Consider the following 22,741-nt stretch of genomic DNA (forward strand, 5'->3'; position numbering starts at 1 on the left):
TTTTCCTGTCCAAGTGCCCTCACTAATTATTATTTTTATTGCATTATGATCTGAGAAGGTTACATTTATTATTTCTGCTCTTTTGCATTTGTTTGCAATGATTCTATGCCCTATAACATGGTCAATCTTTGTGAATGTGCCATGTGCAGCTGAGAAGAAGGTGTATTCCTTTTTGTCCCTATTTATTTTTCTCCACATATCAATTAGATCTAATTTTTCTAGGACTTCATTCACCTCTCTGACCTCTTTCTTATTTATTTTTTGGTTTGATTTATCTAGATCTGAAAGAGGAATATTTAGATCTCCCACTATTATGGTTTTACTATCTATCTCCTTCTTGAGCTCTGCCAGTTTCTCCTTTAAGAATTTGGATGCTATACCACTTGGTGCATATATATTGAGCAGTGTTATTTCCTCATTGTTTATACTGCCTTTAATCAGGATGTAATGACCTTCCCTGTCTTTTTTAATCATACCTATTTTTACTTTGGCTTTGTCAGAGATCATGATAGCCACTCCTGCCTTCTTTTTCTCATTTGATGCCCAAAAGATTTTGCTCATACCCTTAACCTTGAACTTGTGTGTGTCTACCCGCCTCATATGTGTTTCTTGTAGACAACCTATGGTAGGATTTTGGTTTCTGAACCACTCTGCTATTTGCTTCCGTTTTATGAGTGAGTTCATCCCGTTCACATTCAGAGTTACAATTGTTAGTTGTGTATTCACTGACATTTTTTGTATCCTCCCCTAGACCCACTCCTTCTTATTGCACTATTTTCTTTTACACCAGTGGTTTGCTTTCAGCCAGTATCCCTTATCCCCTCCCTTGATTGACTTCCCTTTCTGTCCCCTCCCTTGTTGTTCCCTTATTTTTGTTTTTTTAAAGACCGAATGAATTCCCTCCCCCTTCTTCTTCCCTCCCTTTTTGGCCTCCCCACTCCCCTGCTCCCTTTGGTTTATCCCTTCTGACTTTCTCAGTAGGGTTAGATGGAGTTTTTTATCCAGATGGATAATAAAGCTACTCTTCCTTCTCCGGGTTGATTATACTGAGAGTAAGGTTTGATTATTACCTCTTAATGCTCTCTTCCTCTCCTTCTTATGGTAGTATTTATCCCCTCCCCTTCCCATGCCCTCTTTGTGTGTAATAGAATATCTTATTTTTCTTATTTACTCGGATTTTTCTTGGTGTCCCCTACTCTTCCTCCCCTCTTTCCCACCCCCCATGTCATCTTAGACCATTTAGTATCCTGTCCTCTCCCTATGAATTATTCTTCTGGTTGCTATAATAGTGAATATTATAATAGTGTATAGAGTTCACTACAGAGAATTATACATAGCATTTCTCCACCTAGTAATACAGATACTTAGCTCTTATTTATGCCCTTAAAGAGTCAAGCTTAAAAGACTATGAGTTTTCTTTCTTTTCCCTCTGTTTCTTATTTACCTTTTCATCATCTTTCTCTTGATATCTGTGGTTGAGTGTCAAACTTTCCAATTAGTCCCGGTCTCTTTTGTGCAAAAACTTGGAATTCTTCAATTTTGTTGAATGCCCATACTTTCCCCTGAAAGTATATGGTTAGTTTCGCTGGGTAGTTGATTCGTGGCTGAAGGCCCAGCTCTCTTGCCTTTCTGAATATTGTATTCCAAGCCTTGCGTTCTTTTAGTGTTGAGGCTGCCAGATCCTGTGTGATCCTTATTGGTGCTCCTTGATATTTGAATTGTCTCTTTCTGGCTTCTTGTAAGATTTTTTCTTTGACTCGAAAGCTCTTCAATTTCGCTATTATATTTCTGGGTGTTGACTTTTCTGGGTCCAGTTTAGAGGGTGTTCTATGGATCCTTTCAGTGTCTATATTGCCCTCTTGTTGTAGAACTTCAGGGCAATTTTGCTGAATAATTTCTTTGAGTATGGAGTCCATGTTTTTATTAATTTCTGCCTTTTCTGGAATACCAATGATTCTCAAGTTATCTCTTCTAGACCGGTTTTCTTGGTCTGTCACTCTCTCCTTGAGATATTTCATGTTTCCTTCTATTTTATCAGTCTTTTGACTTTGTTTTATTTGTTCTTGTTGTCTTGAGAGATCATTGGTTTCTAAATGTTCGATTCTAGCCTTTAAGGATTGGTTTTCCTTTTCAATCTGGTCATTTTTGGTCTTCAGTTGTCTTGTCTCACTTTCCAATTGCGAAATTCTGCCTTTTAAGCTGTTATTTTCTTGCCAGATTTCTTCCATCTTCCTTAGCATTTCATTTTTAAACTCTTCCATAACTTGTGACCAGCTTTCATTTTTTTGGGGAGGTTTGGATTTTTGTTTTCCCTCCTCTGTTGTCTGGATTTTCTCTGTGTAGAAGTTGTCCAGTGGTCCAGAGTTTCTCTTGATGGTCTTTTTCTTCTGGATTTCCTTATTGCTGGCCATTGTTAGCCCCGCCCCTTTTCCGCTTTGTCTTTGCACTCCGAGTCTGCCTGGGCCTTGCAAGCTTGGGGGGGGGGGGGCCTCCGGTCTGCTTGTCCTCGGGGTCAGGCCTCCTGGTACTCCTGGTAGTTCCCGGTCTGCCCCTCTGCCCGAGGCTCCTTCAGCAGTCTTTGGGGCTGCTTCCACAGCCACGCTCAGGTCTGCACCCGGTCCTCACTGGAGGTCCAAGCCTGGGCTGGAGATCGTTATTCAAGCCTAGGGCACTGCCTTTGCCTGCGCTGGTGCTCTTAGGGCCCTGCTTTCACCCCAGCAGAAGGTAGTGAAAGTCTGTGGGCTGGAGATCTTTATTTACCCCTGAGGCGATGCCTTCAGAGCTTGGGAAAGGCTGAGTTTTAGGGGCCTTTGTCCCGGCTGGAGGCGGTGCCTTCACCCACGTGGGCGCTCAGGGAGAGTCCCAGCCACCTGGGGTCCCTCGTCTTGCAGCACACAGGTACGGGCTCAGGGGCTGCCAGTGATTTTCTGGTTGCCCCAGTCCTGTTTACCCGCTTGTGCGGTGTGGGGGGTGGGGGAGGGGCTTCTTCCTCTCGTGTTTTAGTATGAACTGTTTCACCCCTTTAAAGTGTGGAAATGCCCCGATTCTGCATAGCTTCAATGCTGCGCCCTGTTGTGGGGTTCCTTCGTTCCTCTGGACTCGTTTTTATTTCCCCTTGAGGGGTTCTGTGTGGTTCGGTCAGGAGAGATCGAGCAGCTGCTCCTTACTCTGCCGCCATCTTAACCGGAAGACCTCCTGCCTGTTTATTTTTAATACTCTTCTAAAATAAATCTTTACCTTCTGTCTTGGACCCAATTGGTTCTAAGGTAGAAGAGTGGTAAGGACTAGGTATTAGGAGTTAAGTGACTTGCCCATGGTCACACAGCTAGGAAGTGTCTAAATTCAAATTTGAACCCAGGACCTCCTGTCTCCAGGCCTGGCCCTCTATCCACTGAGGCACCTGGCTATCCCTACTTCTAATACTCTTATGAAAGGTGGGCTTGATTTATTCATTCATAAAAATGTTTCTGTAGAATGGGGAAATAGCTTTGTGGGTCATAAATAGCCAGTTTTTGATGGTTTCTTGGTTATGTTTTTATTTGTTTGTTTTGGAAATTATAAGATCTTACATTTTTCTGTGCCTCGGCATCTTCTCTTTCATGTAATTGAAAAATCTCTCCCTTAGCCCACTTCACAAGAATATCTATGGCTGTGATGTTAGAATCTTCCAAATGGACTGTCCTTTAAAGGTGAAAAGTTTTTTTTTTTGTCCTTTGAAATAAAAATCTTTTCAGATCTTTTTGATCTTTTATCTATTTGGTTTTTTTTCTTTTAGTTTCACCTTTAAACAGCCTCATAAATACTTTGCTATAGGTTCAATCTCTCATCAAGGCCTCTAAATTGTTTTTCTTTACCACTTCTTTCTGTTTTAAGAGGTATTAATCTACCATTCTTAATGAGATTTTTTTATATTTAAATTTTATTTTTAAAGTATTTCTTTTTTCTTCCATCCTCCCCGTCATAACAAATGTGCACAGTCCAGCAAAGCAAATTCCTACATTGGCCATGTCCTAAAATATATGCCTTACTCTGCATTTTAAGTCTGTCATGAACTCTCTGGCAGGATATAGGTAGTATGCTTCATTTTCAGTACTCTGGACCTTTGTCAGTGCATTGATCAGAGTCTTAAGGTCTTTCAAAATAGTTTATTTTTATACTGTTATTATATAAATTGTTCCCTATCTCTGTATGATTTTACAAATGAATTCATATTCTAATCCTTTGTTACCTTTCTGCTTGGCAGGAAAGTCTAGCATTTGTTGACTAAGGTGGATTTTAGGCTCTTTTGCGTTGCTTTTATGGCAATTATAGCAGATTTCTGCATGAAATTGCTCTAATGGGTGGATGTATTGTTTCTTTATTCCTTTTCTGTTTTTTAGTGTCACTTGTTTGTTTGAATAGTAGATAGCCTAGTAGATAGAGAACCAACCTAGATGTTAGGAAGACCTGATTTCCAATCCTATCTCTGACAGCAAATCACTTAACCTCTCAGTGCTCCAGGCAACTTCCTAAGACTATAAGTTGTGGAATAGCTGCCAATATGCTTTGATAGAAAGTTTCCTTACAAGGAATTCCTCATACTGATGAAATAACAGGTCTGGTCCTCTATTCCTCAGTTACTTGTTTACCTAGGTCAGGTTGAAGTTTTAATTATATACTATATCTTCTCATTTTTATTCTTCTAGTTTCATATTTTGATTTTTGTTCTAACAAGTCATTGGTTTGATTGTACAAGCAACTCCTGCTGGAATGACTTCCAATTATTCATAAGTTGTTTCCTGTCTATTGAAATATAATCAATGCTTTTTGTGGTGTTTTTGGTGCTCAAAACAACCCCCTGCCTTCAGCACTTGTGCTTGGTGCACATTGTAAGCATTTTATTAATGTTTTTTATTCACAGTTGTGAGAGATTTTGTATAGTCTATGTGTTTTTGGTTTCTCCTTTCTTATTCCTGAACCATGTTTTCCAACATATTTTTCTTTGTCCTTATCTATTCTGACTTTTGCATTGAAGTCCTAAAATATCAAACCACGTGTTGCTTTAATTTAGAGGGTATTACTATGGTGTTTGTTTGTTTGTTTTTTTTTTTTTTTTTGGTAGAATTTCAATACCACCTTGGTCTCTGTGACAGACATTGGTGAATAAGCTACAATTATCTCCATGGCAGGTTTTTCTTTTTTTGGCAAATATTTGTCATGATGATCAAATGTCTCATGAAATACGTCTTGTTGCCTTTTTCTCTAATTTCTTGTTTTTTCCCTTCAGGACAAATAAAGCTTTCTTATTAAAATGAGTTCTTTGAAGAAAGGTACCAGATTTTTGTTATGGTTTTATTTTTCCTTTTCTTTGCATTCCTACCACTTAGCACCAGGAATATAGTGGTAACTGTTTAATACATGCTTGTAGATTCTTGAGTGACTTTAAAGAGAACCTGTGAACCATTAATTTCACCATTTAGCTGCAGTTTCCTTGTGTTATTCAATTTTTCTCTAAGCAATAATGTCAAGATAAATACCTTTCTGTTCTTTTAGTACTATAATATTCATTGGTCATTGGATAAGAATTTTGTATTTTGAGTATAAACAACTAAGTTGATGTTAATAAGCACTCCAAAAACTGGAGCTGCTTAGTACCAAGGGTGTTTTGGTAAATGCTGATAGATAACTGATAACGATTGTACAAAGGACACATATTTAAGTGAAATCTGAATTATTAACATTTTCTCTACTTTCTTAAGTCTAGTCAATCAAAACAATAAATCAAATCCTTATTTGTTGGTTTGCTGATTTCCAACATGTAAATGCCCACATTTAAAATGTAATAATCAACTCTTCCAAGCCAGTTCATGCTGACTAAGCATACCTCTGCTTAGCTCCCTCTGGAGGAGTGCCTCTCCTCCTTACCCCCCACCTGTCATTATTGAAACAGAAGGGAATGTATAAAATTGAGGATAATTTTGCATTTTTCTTTGTTTCCTGGATTCTGTGGCCAAATAATTCATCCCCAAGATCCTGCTTGCTGATGATGAACCTTCCCAGACTTAGGTAGGCTAATCCTTGGAATTCAGACAGTATTTTGCCAGTACCACATTTGGTGCCTTTCCAATTTGGTAGGATGTGCTTGCCACTCCACTAATAAAGTCTTTGGTAATTCAAATTTATCTCTCATGCCAGAATGAGGCATTTGAATGGAACTTTATAGGGGTTAAGCTTAAAGCACTATATAATAAACGTGTATTCTTATTACAAGACATAGTCCCTACCTTCAGTCTAATCAAAGGATAAGACACTATCACAAGTGCTTTAGACAATCATTAGGAAAACCAAGTACCAGCCATATTAATCTCTCAAGGAAGTTGAGGACAAGTGCTTTCTCTTTCTTTCTCCCTCCCTCTCTCTCCCCCTCCTTCTCCTCCTTCTCTCCTCACCCCACCTGGATTTGGAGGATAAAAGTCAGCTTTTTTTGCTAGAGTAAATCTGAGAAACTTAACTCAAAATCAAGTGTTTATGAGATGATAATATCTCTCTCTCTTGTTTAAAAAAAAAGCTATCACTATCACTTTCTAGTGCCTCTTTTCTTCTGTAACCCCACCTTAGAGCTTTCACTGTCACAAATGAGTATAGTCAAACAAAATAAATAAAAACACAGAGCCATAAGACTTTGCAGTATTTACTTTGAATCAATGATCTTATTGCAATGGGTACTTCTTCCACCAGAGCAGATCATAACCCATCCTCATCTCCTCATGCTGTGGGGTCTCTTCTCTGTGTTCTTCTGTAGTCTGTAGAAGATAGACCTCATGTGCTATAGACCTCCCTCTGGGTCTTTTAATATTTTATGAATGCTAATATAATCATATACAACTATTTTTAATTGCTGCATATAGAATAAGGCAAAGTGAAAAAAACTGAGGTACTGCTATTCTGCCATAGTGTTAATTATTTGTAACTTACCTTTGATGTCTGCATGCCTCTGTTTACTTTTTGTTGTAAATTCAAACAAATAAACAGTAAAAAATAGAATATCAGAGTTGGAAGGTACCTTGAAACACAAACTGTTAGAAGACAGAATACAGAATGTTAGTGCTGGAAGAGACCTTTATCACTTCAATTTTAAAAGTTCAACAAATATTGGAATAAAGAATTCAATGTACAGTTTAACAAATCTTAGCATATAGATTATTAAACCAGCAAGGTATAGTGTATTGAGTGTTACACTTGGATTCAAACCTGCTTCTGATACTCCCTAGATGTGGAAGTTTGAGGGAAATCATTTACAGATTTCTCTAAGCTTCAGTTTACTAGCCTGTAAAATGGGGATAATGTCTATAGTGCTTACCTCATAGATTTATTATGAGGTTCAAGTGAGATTGATTGTGTATGGAAAGTTCTTTTCAAAATTTGAAGTTCTATGTAAAATCAGCTGTTATTACTAGAATATTTATTATAGCTCTGATAGACTATGTTCTGTTTTAATAGTCTAGATTCTAACATTCTTCGTTCTAAAGACTTTTTCCACATCTAACTATCTATCTTTTAAGGCCCTACCTATCTCAAACATACTGCATTCCAGTTCTAATGTCCCTTCTATCTTCTAACATTCTGTGTTCTATAGTTTAATGTTCTTTCTACTAAGATTCTTCTAGTTCTAACAATGTTTGAGTTTGTGAATTGAGCCCAGGGACTATCTAACAAAGTATATGCTAACGTAAGGGAAGGTGAGTAAAAAAAGGAGTGTTGTGTTGTAACCCACTCCTAAGGAAATAAATGGAAGGAAAAAAATACAGTATTTATTTAAGAGAAAAGTATCTTACAAGTCTGGCCTTCATCTTCACAGTGGGAGTCCCTTTAGAAAAATCAGCCCAGCGTGCCTCCCAACCAGTACACTCATTTATAACACCATAAAGCTCTGCAGTGATCAAAGGCATTTTAAAGTAATTCCTTACATGTCAACACTTTCGTGACTTGCCTTGAAATTTAAACTGGCAGTTGAAACACTGAGTGTGGCAGGATATCCTGTTCTTGCTCTCCTGGGGTCAATAAGTAGGCTGATGACTCTCTCTGGTACCTTTGTAGCGATTTGCCTCCCAAACTCAGGATCTTGGAGTGGATGAGGGGAATGTTTAGAACTTTCTGGTTAGCCTAGTTCATAGAACTTCGGATTGAAAGAGACCTCTGTTATCTAGGCCTATTCCTGCCAGAGGTGGAATCTCTTCTATAATGCCAGCTGTCAAAAGGGGTTAAAGTTTTTCCATATTGTTATAGGAGTATAATCAATTAATCAATGCACATTTAATAAGAACCTACTTACTCTATGCTAAGCACTATATTAGGCAGTAGGATCACAAAGACTACCCCCCCATCCCCCAAAAGGGAGCAAAGTATCACATAATATTAGTAATGGACATTCCTAAGTGTTTTAAGGTTTATAAAGAGTTTTCTTCACAAAGTCCTATATTACTCTATAATTAATACTGTATTATCCCTCTTTTAAAGACAAGGTACCATTCTAAGATAATAGAGTGACTTGTTCAAAATCATACCAGATCGTTAACTATTAAAGCCAGGGTTCAACCTCTAGTCTTCTGACTTCAAATCCAATGTTCTTTGTACTACACTTTGCTATTTCTCTTGAATGGATTTGTGGCAAAACTGGCACTGGAACAAGTGTTCTGACTCCAAGCCCAATATTACTTTTTCTTGAGAATTTGTGTTTCCTGAAGAGGTTCTTTCAGCTAGTGATAGAAGACCCTCAAGGAAAAGAAAAAGTGAGGGTAGAAGGCTTGGGGAAGGCAGGAAGAGACATAAGGAAATGATCTCTTAATAGTGATTTTAATATTGTGTCAAGAACTATAGGGGCTAAAGAAACAGAGACTTAGAATCATTGGGGCGAATGACCTGCATATCTGAAATATTTCCATCACATATGTGGTTGTGTAAATTTAGAGAATGGATGAAAAATGATTGGCAAATTTAGTCTCAGAAAATTCTCATATTAAAGAAGTAGTTTTGGCTGGAAAAGTTAGCTTACTCAGTAGTCTACCATGTAAATAAATGTTCTTAGATAATTATCCCTCAGCTTATTACTAAGAGATGAGAATAAAATGAATATGATTATTACATAATTGGGGCCAGAAGACACTGGTCCAAATCCTACTTTACTTATTGTCCATGATTCATTTCCCATTTCTAGTTCTAAAAACTATAAAGAATCTTTTAAGGAATCTTACATAGGGAAAAAGCATCAAATATGATGCCAACAGCACTGAATTCATATTGCCATTTGTGGCATCTGTATAACCCTGAGCAATTGTCTTTACTTTTCTGGTTTTCAATTTACTCAACTGTAAAATGGGAAAAATATCAGCTCCCCCCCAGGCTTATTGTAAGGATGGTCTTTTATAAACTGTAAAGTATTATCTAAATGTGTGTTATTATGTTCCAAGTTCCTTTTAAGCCTTTCAGATCCCTTCCAACTCTGATAATAAGAGATCACATTAATATAGCACATGAAAATTTATAAAGCACTTTCTTTGCCACAACTCCACAATGGTAGATAGTACCAGTATTTTTGTGTCATGCACATTTTATAGACCAGGAAACTAAAACTCACAGAGATGGTGTCTTGCTGAGGGTCAGAGCTAGGTCTTGGATGTTCTTTCTACTCTGTATTACCCACACTGACGACCTTAAATGTTCTCCACTGTCTTAATGGAATTTAGATATTTTCTAATATCCTTTGTTCTGACAATTTAAGCTTGTGACATTCTTCCAGGGCTGATGTTGAAAATTTAGGTGGGAGAAAAAAACCTAAACTAGTCATTTTCTGAAATCCCCACCAGAGGGTAGCATATCACATGCTAAATTTTAATAGACGAGACAGGCAAGGTAAAAGGAAGCTCCTCTGCATTGTATCTCTTTCAGCCATCCCTGAATGTATAGTAGTGTTACAAGATAATAGCAATAGGTTTGCAGCAAATTCAGCAATAGTTTTTGGATAAAATTGAAGATACAATCAACCTTAGATGAAGCGCTCTCCTTGCTCTGTCTTATATTATTACTGGCTGCATAAAACTGCATTCAGTTCTCTAAATCTTTTCAGGGTGAGGCAGTATTTTTTTTTTTTTTTTTAACCCTTGTACTTCGGTGTATTGTCTCATAGGTGGAAGAGTGGTAAGGGTGGGCAATGGGGGTCAAGTGACTTGCCCAGGGTCACACAGCTGGGAAGTGGCTGAGGCTGGGTTTGAACCTAGGACCTCCTGTCTCTAGGCCTGACTCTCACTCCACTGAGCTACCCAGCTGCCCTTGAGGCAGTATTTTTATTTAACACTTGTTATGGAATGCTCAAAAGCTGGGGGGAAAATTTATCATCATTGAGTTAAATGTCCAGTGAGTGAACAAAAATTCTGTAGTGGCTTCTTTTTAAAATGCAGGTGGCAGACAGTGATATAGATATAGAAAATAAAATTTAATGGCCTTGAGGATGGTGGGAGGACTCCCATCCCTAACCTTATCATATGAGGATTAATTGAAGGAAGTGGGAATTATTTAGCTTAGAGAAAAGACAGGGAAGGGAAATGTCCACTGTCTTCAATTCAGTTCATTGAACATCTATTAAGTGCTTATTATGTTCAAGGCACAAAAACAACGAAAAATGAGTTCTCTCAAGCAGCTTATGATATAGCAGACAAGAGTGTATTGCACTAGAAGCAAGAAGACCTGGGGTATAGTTTTGGTTCTGCCTCTAACTTGCTTTGTGACCTTGGGCAAGTTGCAACCTCTCAGCCTCCCTCACTTTCCTTATCTGCAAAATAAGAAAGTTGAAGGAGATGATCTCTAAGCTTCCTTCTAATTCTTATATTCTATGATTCGATGAATTATTTGATGTAATATCAGAGGAAAGTATTTGAACAAAGAAGTGGAAGTTTTAGGGAAATAGATTGGGGTTCAACATAAGGTAGAACTTCCTAATAATTAGAACTAGCTAAAGTGGAATAGTTTGCTGGATGAAGTAGTGAGATTTTCATTACTTTGTTTATTCAAACAAAGATTAGATGACCACTTCCCAAGGATTTCATAGAGAAAAGTCACCCTTTCATTAGGAGGTCTAGCTAGATAGTTTTGAAGATCCCTTTTAATGCAATGATTCTGAGGATTTGTAAGCAGTCAGTGACTAAACTAAAAAGCACAAAGCTCAGTGGTTTCATATATCAATTCCATAATATATTTGAAAGGATTTCCCCATGTTAATCAAGATAACAGAAGCTTTATAATTATCTTCATGATATTTGTGTAAGACTTTTTTTTTTTAAACCCTTAACTTTCACCTTAGAATTAATACTATGTATTAGTTCCAAGGCAGAAAGTGGTAAGGGCTAAGCAGTGGAGGCTAAGTGACTTGCCCAGGGTCAGGGCTAGGAAGTATCTGAGGCCAGATTTGAACTTAGGACCTTCAGTGTCTAGACCTGACTCTCAGTCCACTGAGCTACCTAGCTACCCCCACATTTGAGTAAGACTTAATGTACATAGCATTTAATTATAGACTATTAAGTATTAGAAGGAACCTTGGAATACAGAATTTTATGACACAGAATGTTAGGTTTGAGAAAGAACATAGAGCATAGGCCAGAAGGGAGCTTAGAATAAACAACATCAGAACTGTGAGGGTTTTGTAGATTATCTAGTCTATCCCTTTCATTTAATTTAATTTTATTTTTATAACCCATATCTTCCATCTTATAATCAATATTAAGTATTGGTTCTAAAGCAGAAGAGCAATAAGGGGTAGGCAATGGGGGGGGGGTAAGGTGACTTTCCCAGGGTCACATAGCTAGGTGGTTTCTGAAGCTGCTTTTGAATCTAGGACCTTTCGTCTCTGGGCCTGGCTCTCCCTCCACTGAGTCACCTAGCTGCCCCTTCATTTTATTTTTAATGTTTTATTGATGCCTTTTGATTTTGAAATCAGTGCCCAAACTCTTCATTTTGCAAATTGGGAAACTTGGGTCCAGAGAGAAAGAGAACTTGCCAAGGTCACATAGACACTTAATGTTTAAAACTCAGAATTTTTTCGCTTCTGGTCTAGTGCTTTTTCTACTGTGTTATTTTTTCTAGGGAAAGAGCACAAGAAATGTTCAGTTACACAGAATGGCTGAGACTATTGACCATGAAGCCTAATTTATTTGAGGCATATCTACTGCATTCAAAGGAGAAAATATTGCTCTCAGTAATGTATTGAGCTGTTAGCATCTTCAGGCTAACAAAGCCCTCAGTGGGGGGAATCACCCATCAGTGCAAACTTGGCATTTTTCATTTTCTGATCTGTAATTGTCATTTGTGTAGTGTACTTGTTGTTACTGCAAGGTGCCAAATGTACTTATGCATTAGATGCATATTAAGTAACTACCCAAACATCAAGGTCAGAGTTCTAAAAAAGGCTGCCCCATTGAGGTAACTTGGAGAATGAAATTGATTTCTTGTGATGCTCCATTCTAGAATTGCTGACAAGGAGAAACAATTGATGTGAGGCATTATTAAAGCCTTAAATGTTTCTTCCTTGTTAATGCTCTTTTACAAGCTCGAGGTAACTGATAGTGCCTAAGGAATTGGCAGGTGCTTCACACAGAAATACAATGGGGAAAGAAGCCAGTAAAATGCAAGGTGTGGAAGGTCCCATATGGGATTCTCACAGTGAATTCAACAACAAAAACATTTTAAGTGTCTACTAAGTGCTAGGCCCCACAGATACAGAGGCCCAAACAAAGCAATTCCTGTCCTCAAGGAGCATATATTTTATTGCAGTACTGGGTTCATGGATCATTAGAAATGAGACAATTTCAGGAGAGAGAGAACCCCAAAAAGTATGTGTATCAGGAAAAGCTTTGTGTAAGAGATGACACCAAAACTGAGACTTGGAGGAAGGCAACTGGGGAGTTTTAAGATGTGGAGGTAAGAAAGGAGGCCATTCCTGGCATCTGCCATGGCACAGCAATAGGAGCTGGACAAAGGTCAGGAAACAGTTAACTAGAGGACCAGTTTGTCTGTAATGAAGAATGTGCAAAGCTATGTACTTAGAAATATCTAGAAAGGGAAGAGGGGGCTTTATTCTTACATTAAGAGACATATCTTCTCTATCATAAGGTTAGGAGACCTGGGTTATACTCCCATCTCTGCTTATTAGCTGTTACATTGATTGATTCATCCTCTTTGAGCCTTGGCCTCTCTATTTGTTAAATGAAGATGATGAGCTCTGTCCTGTCTACCTCATCAAGGTGTTGTGATGATCAAGTAAGATGATGATTGTAAAATCACATACAATTGCTTAATTTTACTGCAAAACCCTCTTAATTGATTTCTTTCTCTTCCTTCCCTAATGCTACCCTATCAGAGTAGTCTTCCTAATATATCAATTTTATATTGTCATTCTCTTCTCAAAAATTCCCATTGTTCTCACTGTTGCTTCAAAATTATCATTACAGGTTTCTTGACTGTATTGAAGTGAAATCTGCCTCCCTATACTTTCTGCTCATTGGTTTTAATTCTCTCCTCTGAAGCTACAATAGGACCAGTGTAATTACTCCTCTCTATAACAGCTTTTTAGATAACTGAAGACAGCTGTCATGGCCTAACTATCTTCTTCCCCAATCTAAAAATAATAGCTGCTCTAAGGCTCCATTTTGAAGACATGGGTTCTCAAAGTATGAGTTCTAGCAGCTTTTACCAAATTGGAAAGACGTTAAGGTCTGGTGATGGACTATATACCCAATCTTTCTAAGTGTAAAGATGCTCCTCACGAAGTTTGCAACCGGGTAATGAATTTTCTGGTCACAACAAATCATAAAGTCATTTTCTGAAGGTATTAGAGAGCGGTGCCTACATTGATGTGATCATAGATACCTGAAGTTTTAAAAATAATTGATATTTATATAATAGTGCTTTAAAGTTTTCAAAAGTAAGTCCCATCTATGATCTCATATGATTTTTACAACAGATTGGTGAGCTAAGCTAGTCTAACTATTGGTATTCTTTATTATATAGATGAGGAACCTGGGGCTCAGAGAACTGAAGGAACTTTGCCTATGGCCATATAATTAGTAACTGTCAGAGCCAAGATTCAAACTCAAGTCTTTTTAGTGCCCTTTTCCATTATACATCACGACTTCTTTAAATTAGCTTCCTCAATAGTCTTCATATGATATAATTTAGAGTCCTATCACCGTTCTGGCCCAATCTCTTTTTGATTAGATCAAGGAATGGTTTTCATTATTAACCTCTCTCGTTTTCTCCCCTTTTTTCCTTTCAGGTTCGAATGGTGAAAGATGGTGACCCCTCCTGGAAGCCCACTTTCATTGTAAAACCTGATAGTGGTTGTCAAGGTGATGGAATCTACCTCATTAAAGACCCCAGTGACATTCGAATGGCAGGAAACCTCCAGAGCAGGCCAGCTGTAGTCCAGGAATACATCTGTAAACCTCTCCTCATTGACAAACTGAAATTTGATATTCGTCTGTACGTCTTACTAAAGTCTTTAGAACCCTTAGAGATTTATATAGCCAAAGATGGACTCTCTAGATTTTGTACAGAGCCATATCAGGAGCCTAACTTTGGAAATTTACATCATGTATTTATGCATTTAACCAACTATTCACTGAATATTCATAGTGGAAACTTCATTCATTCTGACAATGTTAATACTGGCAGCAAAAGGACTTTCTCCAGCATCCTTTGTAGACTCTCTTCCAAGGGAGCTGACATCAAGAAAATCTGGTCGGACATTATTTCTTTAGTGATTAAGACAGTTATTGCACTGACACCAGAGCTCAAAGTGTTCTATCAATCTGATATACCAGCAGGAAGACCTGGACCAACATGCTTCCAGGTAAACCTTTAAATAACTGATATAAAATCATAATTCAGAAGGTGCTTATTGTTAGAAACTTTGGAACATAAAATTCTGGAGCTCGAAGAGACCGTAGAACATAGGAAATAGATCTTGGAATGTTAGAACACAGAAAATGCAATATTGGAGCTGGAAAGAACCAAAGAAATCTCCTAATCCCTTCCTCTCCTTTTTTGGAAGAAGAAAGTAGGGTCTAGCAGCTAAAGAAATGTTTATGGAGGGGGCAGCTAGGTGGCTTAGTGGATAGAGTGCCAGACCTAGAGACACAGGAGGTCTTAGCTTCAATTCTGATCTCAGACAATAGCTATATGACCCTGGGCAAATCACTTAACCCCATTGCCTAGCTTTTACTGCTCTACTGCTTTGAACTGATACTTATTGTTGATTCTAAGACAGAAGGTTAGGATTTTTTTTTAAAAGAAGAAATATTTACGGGAAAGGGTGCAATTTTTTTTAAAAGGGAAGAAATATTTATGGGAAAGGGTGAGGCTAAAATTTTTTTCTTTAACTTTTTTCTTTTTTTTTAAAATTACATGTAGAAATAAATTTTGACAATTGTTTTCTGATATTTTACTATTCAGATTCTCCTCCCTCTCTCTCCCAACTCCCTAAGGTAGTAAATTGTCTGATATAGCTTTTAGCAGTGTTTTCATGTAATACATATTTCTACATTCCTCGTGTCATGACAAAAGACACATATCATAAATACAATAAAAATTCATGAAGGAAACAAAGTGAAAGATGTTTGCATATTTGATCTGCAATTATACTCCAACAGTTCTTTCTTTGGCTGTAGATAGCAATTTTTTAAAACCCTTACCTTCCATTTTATAATCAATACTATGTATTGATTGCAAGGCAGAAGAATGGTAAGGGAAAGACAATCAGGATTAAATGACTTGCCTAGGATCACACAGGTAGGAGGTATCTGAGACCACATTTGAACCCAGGACTTCCCTTCTTTAGGCTTGGCTTGTAATCCACTGAAACATCCAACTGCCACTGATAGCATTTTTTTTTTTTTTATAATAAGTCCCTTGGAGTTATCTTGGACCTTTGTTTTGTTGCTTATAGTTTAATCCTTCACAGTTGATCATTGTACTATATTTCTGCTATTGTATACATTGTTCTCTTGTTTCTGCTCAATTCATTTTCCATCAGTTCACATAAGTCTTTCCAGGTTTTTCTGAACTTAGCTTTTTCGTCATTTCTTATGGTGCAATAGTATTCTATTACAACCATATATCGCAACTTATTCAGCCATTCCCCAATTTATGGATACCCACTTAGTTTCCAATTCTTTGTCATTATAAAAAGAGCTGCTAAAAATATTTTTGTCCAGGTAGGTTCTTTACCCTTATGTCTGATCTCTTTGGGATACAGGCTTAGTGGTGGTATTGCTAGTTTAAAGAGCATGCATAGTTTTATGGCCCATTAGGGATGGTGAGGTTAAATTTGTTAATGAAGGTTCATTTTGGCAGACTTATTTGAAACATATTTAAACATCAGAACTGGAAAGAATTCCATTTACAGATGAGTAAATAGATAGAGGCCCAGAAACAGGAAATGGTCCTAACTAGGCGGTGGATAAAGCCTCTATGATGAATGGTCATCTAGTCTATGATTCAGACACTTGCCGTGATTTTTACCTTCCTGTCATATTTTAGTTACCAGTGTTTACTTTACATATCAGATGGACTAGGATTGTTCCTTCAGACTTGAAAGCAGGAATCATGTATTACCTTTGAAGGGTAGGATAGCTCTTGATGATTTAGAATGATAAACATTGGCCTCTCCTGCTCATCAGTTCTTGTCCTTTTGTGAGCATCTCATTTCCCAGGCCAGGTCTAAAGTTAGATAGATATTACTGTCTTGTCTTAGAGGCATAATCATTCTTGTTCTTTGACCATGTATTATTAAGGAAGCCTAGAATAGTGAACATTTCCCACAGACTTTCTCTTCCTTGCTTTCTGTAGCTTGGGAGAAAGATAAAGAAACCTTTCACAAAATGTTTATCTGAATCCATTTCAGAAAGTGTAGGTCACCATGGAATTAGGTAATGTGAAAAAAGTCCTTGGAAACAGAAAACCTGAATTCTAGTCCTAGTTCTCTCTTCTAGTAGTCCCTTTATTGCAGACAAATCATTTTGCATCTGTAACCACCACCCTCAGTTTTCTCGTATGGAATTTTATATGGAGGATTCTAGTACCTGCCATTTACAAATTGTATGCCTGCACACATCACTTTACCTCTCTGAGTCTCCATTTTTCACCTGTAAAATTGGGATAATATTATTTAAGGCAGGCCCCCCTCACTTCTCTGTGCCTCTACTTCCCCAATTACAGAATGGACATTAGAATATTTGCATAACTTCCCTAAAACAGGATGACAAATATGGAAGTATTTATAAAATGCTACATAAATGTAGATAATCATAGTGAATGAAGTATTGCCTCTAAAATCTGAGCTAATAGAGGTAACTCAGTGTTCTATTTCTCATTTCCAGATTTTAGGATTTGATATTCTTCTAATGAAAAATTTGAAGCCTATGTTGCTAGAAGTAAATGCAAATCCCAGCATGAGAATAGAACATGAACAAGAGGTAAGGCATTTCTCTTCTCATCATCTTCTATATCATAAATATTTTCAATATTGATGCTTCAAAAAATCCACCATTTTGTCTAGCTGAGGCTTCCTTCCTTCAGTGGGTCTCATAAAGTTAATGCATTTTAAAAAAGACTCCTCATGATTGCTATGGTTAAAAGAAAAAGAATTGTCTTCTAGTAGTTAATCATCTGGGGATGGGCCTTTTGAAATCTAGGAAGACTCATTCTTGGAAGACAAAGAACATATTATTGCTAAGTCTAAATTCAAAGTGTTTCAAACTTGGCCTGAACCTGTTGGAGCCTGGACTCTACTAAACATAGCTGTCATGTACTCCCTGACGAAGGATCACAATATCTCAGTAAGTAGAGAAATATGTGGAGTAGAGAGAAGGATAGAAGGAAAATCCTTGCCAGAGGAATGGGAGAAGAAATTCTGGGGATCAGAGGGAAAGTTGGCTGATTAACACAAAAGCTGTACGACAACAAAACCTCAGGGCAGAGTAAATGAAGTAAGTTGTTGATCTGAGTGTAAAACTGAGGAAATTTGTTGGAATGAGAGAACTCAAGTTCAAAGAATCCAAACTGCTTCCTGGAAAATTATGCCTTTTTATTCCAAAAGGATCTGTGGACTTCCCTAGCTGGTTTAGATAACCTTCATGGTCCTAGGTGGGGCTTGCTGATTCAGCCATTCCTGATTAGTTTTGGGTCTTCCAAAATTCAGAGGCATCTCCATTCCATTTTAGAAGATGTTTTACATACTTCAACAATTTTATGGATCTGTGATATATTAAAGTAGGTACTTCTTCTAGTGATATTGATTATGACCCATTCAAGCCTGTCCATCCTGTGCTACCATTGTGCAAGTCGTCCTATGAATTCTGCCAGAGGTGGGGAGTGTTGTATAGGGAGGGGAAGGGAGAACCTAACTTGTTTGAGGTCTTATCTAGATTTCTTGATATTTCATTAACATTTTAAAAAGATATAGTATCTGCAAATACTAATTGTAATGTTTCAAGACTGGATGTTTTCAATCTTACTGAACTTGAAATGTCACTTGGAAATATCCATATGCCAGTCTTTTTATATTTTAAGGTCTTGAAACTTAGAAATGACTAAGCTTTTCCATCAAGTTTGATATTTGGTAATTGGTCATTTACCTAAGACAGTGATGGGCAAACTACAACCTGTGGGCCAGATGCAGCCCCCTGACATGTTCTATCCGGCCATGGGATGTTATGCCTAATCTGACAAATACAGTGAGTAGGATACTGTACAATGAAACTTCGAAAGAGTTGCCTTAGAAACAGACTGACAGATGAGCATTTCCTTTCCTTTGGCCCCCTCTTTAAAAAGTTTGCCTATCACTAACCTAAGAGATCATCTGATCAGAATTATGTTAATGTGATTTAATCTCGTTGCCATGTCTGGATCACAAATATAAACAGTGACTATAATCTTTTGAAAATAATTCTCACCAGTGATTTTAAAGATCTGGACTTGTGATTTCATTGGTTATAAGAACTCCTGACAGGGAAACTCATCTACATCTACTGCTGCAGATCAGCAACCACTTTAAAACTTAGAACATCAGAGTTTATGCCAAGGGAGACTGGGAGGTAGCATGGTTTATCTTGTATCTAGCCAGTGTGTGTGTATGTGTGTGTGTGTATAATACATATATGCATATGTCGCCTCATCTTTTATATATATATATATATATATATATATATACTTATATATGGGGCTATATAAACAACCCTGTGTTCTACATATATATATTTATAGATAAACTATATATCCTATATACATATGTATATTATATGATATTATTACATATATATCATTTTAGAAGATGTTTTACATACTTCAATAATTTTTTGGATAACCCAAGTTACTCTGACTCTGAGACCAGCTCTCTAGCCACTATGCTATTTTCTCCCTCTCATTCATGATTTACAAAGACTTTAAAAATTCAATTTGTCATTTGATCTCTTTGATAGCACTATGTGGGAAGGGGAAGTAGTAGAAGGATTATTATTCCCATTTCATCATATGAGGCTGAGACTAAAGGGTATTATGATTGGATTAAGGACATATAGCAAAGGAATAACAAAGCTAAGATTTGAAAATATGTCCCTTTCCTTCAAATCTAGATTTCTTTCTCATTGTCTATCATAGCTGTTTCCCCTAGGAAGGAACAGGAGTGTGTGTTTCTTATGAGGTTGATAGATAGTTTAAGTATTATTATCACCCATTTAGTGGTAGGGAAAATAAGATTCAGAGCAACAAAATAAGATGCTCATAGTCACACAGCTAGGAAATGATGGATAGAGGACTTTAATGTACATCTTCAGACTATACTACAATATCATTACAGATATAAAAATTACTAGTAAAATCACTAGGGGCAGCTAGGTGACACATTGGATAGAAAGCCAGGCCTGGAGATGGGAGGTCCTGGGTTCAAATCTAGCTCCAGGCTCTTCCTAGCTATGTGACCCTGGAGAAGTCAATGCCATTCTATCTTAGAACCATCACAAAGTATTGATTCTAAGATGGAAAGTAAGGGTTAAAAAAATTTTTTTAAGCCAATTATTGCCAAATTCTTTGCAAAATTATAAATGTGTGTGTATATGTATATGTATATGTGTGGGTATATAGCAACACCCCTATTGTATGTGGTGTCTGTAGAAGGAAAATTGACTTGTGATCATAAGATTAAGTTCATATTCTGTCTGCCTTTTACTAGTTCTGTAATTTACAGAGATGCTTTACTTGGCTGAGCCCCAGTTTAGAAAGTGAGTTGTTATGAAGATAAAATGAGGTAATGTATATAATGAACTTTGTTATTATAAAGTTCTAAAAAGTTAGTTATTTTGTATAAGAGGGCTATCATCTCCAGGAATGGTCAGTGATATTTTTTAAAATTATTATTGTATTCTATATCCTAACATTTTCACAACCAAATAGGCAGGAATACGGCTTAAGCTAATACAATGAAGAGAGTATACATTTAGCTCTGAAAAAACTGTCTTCACTGTAACATAGAATCCTTTGTAATTCAAGCTTTCTCCAGGGGTGTTTGAAAATGTCCCAAGTCTTGTTGATGAAGAAGTAAAAGTAGCAGTAATCAGAGATACTCTCCGGCTAATTGATCCACTGAAGCATAAGAAAAAAGAGAACCGGTAAGTATTTTAATATTATTTGCTTTTCATCACCAGAACCTTTTAATGTCTTAAATTAGGTAAGTTAAATTCTTGGAGTTGGGGGAAAAAATAATTATTTTCCATTTTATTTAGAACATTTTAAAATGTTGATAGTGTAAGTGTGATTTACATATCAAGTAACATAATAATATTTGCCATTTGTGAATAACCTAGTACCTAACCAGAGTTGATTCACAAAATTGATTGTGGAAGATATGTATATTAATCTGGTATGTAGGGTTTGACTAGTGAAATTGTTCAATATAGATCAAATTTTGAATAAATTTCCTAAAAAAAGCATTTCACCTCCCCCAAAATTTCTTGCAAAGTAGTAATGTAACATTCATTTATATTGTGCTTACCCTGAAAGATTTTAAAAACCTTCAAATATATTCTCAACTAACAATCAAAAATGTTACAGCTGGAAGTGATCTCAGTACATAAAATGTTAGAATCTAGATCATATAACGTTACAGCTCTTAGTGACCAAAAACATAGACTACTAGAACTCAAATACTGAGTACCCAAAATGGATCTGTGATCTCACCAATGTGGTTAGTTACTCCAGCAATGCCAATTGCAGTCTAACTGTACTACTCATCCTGGACAACTCCTATATGTGTCTTCCCAAAAATGCTTTGTCATTCATGATACTTTGATGATACCAGCAGAGCACACAACACAGGCTGTCCATTGGTTACCCCTTCCTCTCACCAAATAATCAGCCCATCTTCTTTTTTGCTCATACATTTCTTTCTTCTAGGTCTCCTTTGTAATTGCCCTCTCCCCTTTTAAAAATAATACCTAATGACACCTGCCATGTACCTCTTCACTGCTGTCTGGATAGTATTAATCTTTCAATTATATGACTTCTAGCTATATGACACTACCAGTAGAATATTGGAATTAGGAACAAGGGTCTTTGTTTCAGGAGAAATTTGTTCATTAAAAGAATATTACAATCCAACCCACTTTATTCCTTTTAATTTTGGGCCTAACTTATTGTATAGGTTGCTCAAATATACCCAAATATATATGTATTTGTACACACACACACACACACACACACACACACACACAGATGAGCTCTATACACTGTTCATCTAATTGCCTCTCAGAGTCTAATGGATAGGCACCCTTCATTTTACTTGGTTTTTCAAAGTAGATTTTAGACCAAATTCTTTAAAGTGAGAGCAATCATGGATCTCATTCAGGAGGCTATAAGGTGTTCAGGACTTGATTAAATTAGTGCAGTGTCATTTGCAAACAGAAGCATCTGGAAGACCTCACATCTTTTGAGTTACCCTCTTAAACTTAGTCTTTTTGATGTATTTCCTCCATTAGAGTTGTGTATACCTTTGATGAGCATTTCACTCCTTGTTTTATGCTTTGCCTGACATTAATCATCAGAAGGTTGTTTAATGGGGCTTTTATATTTTTTAAGGAATCATAAATTGTTGACATATGCATGGGATACACTTTCTTTTTTTTTTTAAACACTTATTAATATTCATTTTTAACATGGTTACATGATTCATGCTCCTACTTTCCCCTTCACCCCCTACACTCCCCCCACCCATGGCCAATGCACATTTCCACTAGTTTTGTCATGTGTCCTTGATCAAGACCTATTTCCAAATTGTTGGTAGTTGCATTGGTGTGGTAGTTTCGAGTCTACACCCTCAATCATGTCCACCCCGACCCATGCGTTCAAGCAGTTGTTTTTCTTATATGTTTCCTCTCCTGCAGTCCTTCCTCTGAATGTGGGCAGCGTTCTTTACCATAAATCCCTCTGAATGTGGGCAGCGTTCTTTACCATAAATCCCTCTGAATTATCATGGGTCATTGCATTGCTGCTGGTACAGAAGCCCATTACATTCGATTTTACCACAGTATATCAGTCTCTGTGTACAATGTTCTTCTGGCTTTGCTCCTTTCGCTCTGCATCTGTTTCTGGAGGTCTCTCCAGTTCGCCTGGAACTCCTCCAGTTTATTATTCCTTTTAGCACAATAGTATTCCATCACCCGCATAT

The 22,741-nt window shown here is 37.1% G+C and overlaps 1 protein-coding gene across 1 annotated transcript in view; it reads left to right on the forward strand.

Moving 5' to 3' along the window:
- Positions 1–22,741, forward strand: part of TTLL11 (tubulin tyrosine ligase like 11) — a 276,026-nt gene that overhangs the window by 73,833 nt on the left and 179,452 nt on the right. The window contains 3 exon segments of the mRNA XM_044664257.1: positions 14,300–14,875; positions 17,403–17,498; positions 20,569–20,687. Coding sequence (XP_044520192.1) covers positions 14,300–14,875; positions 17,403–17,498; positions 20,569–20,687 — 791 coding nt within the window.

The sequence above is a fragment of the Gracilinanus agilis genome, chromosome 2, assembly GCF_016433145.1.
Source record: "Gracilinanus agilis isolate LMUSP501 chromosome 2, AgileGrace, whole genome shotgun sequence".
NCBI classification, from domain to species: Eukaryota; Metazoa; Chordata; class Mammalia; order Didelphimorphia; family Didelphidae; genus Gracilinanus; species Gracilinanus agilis.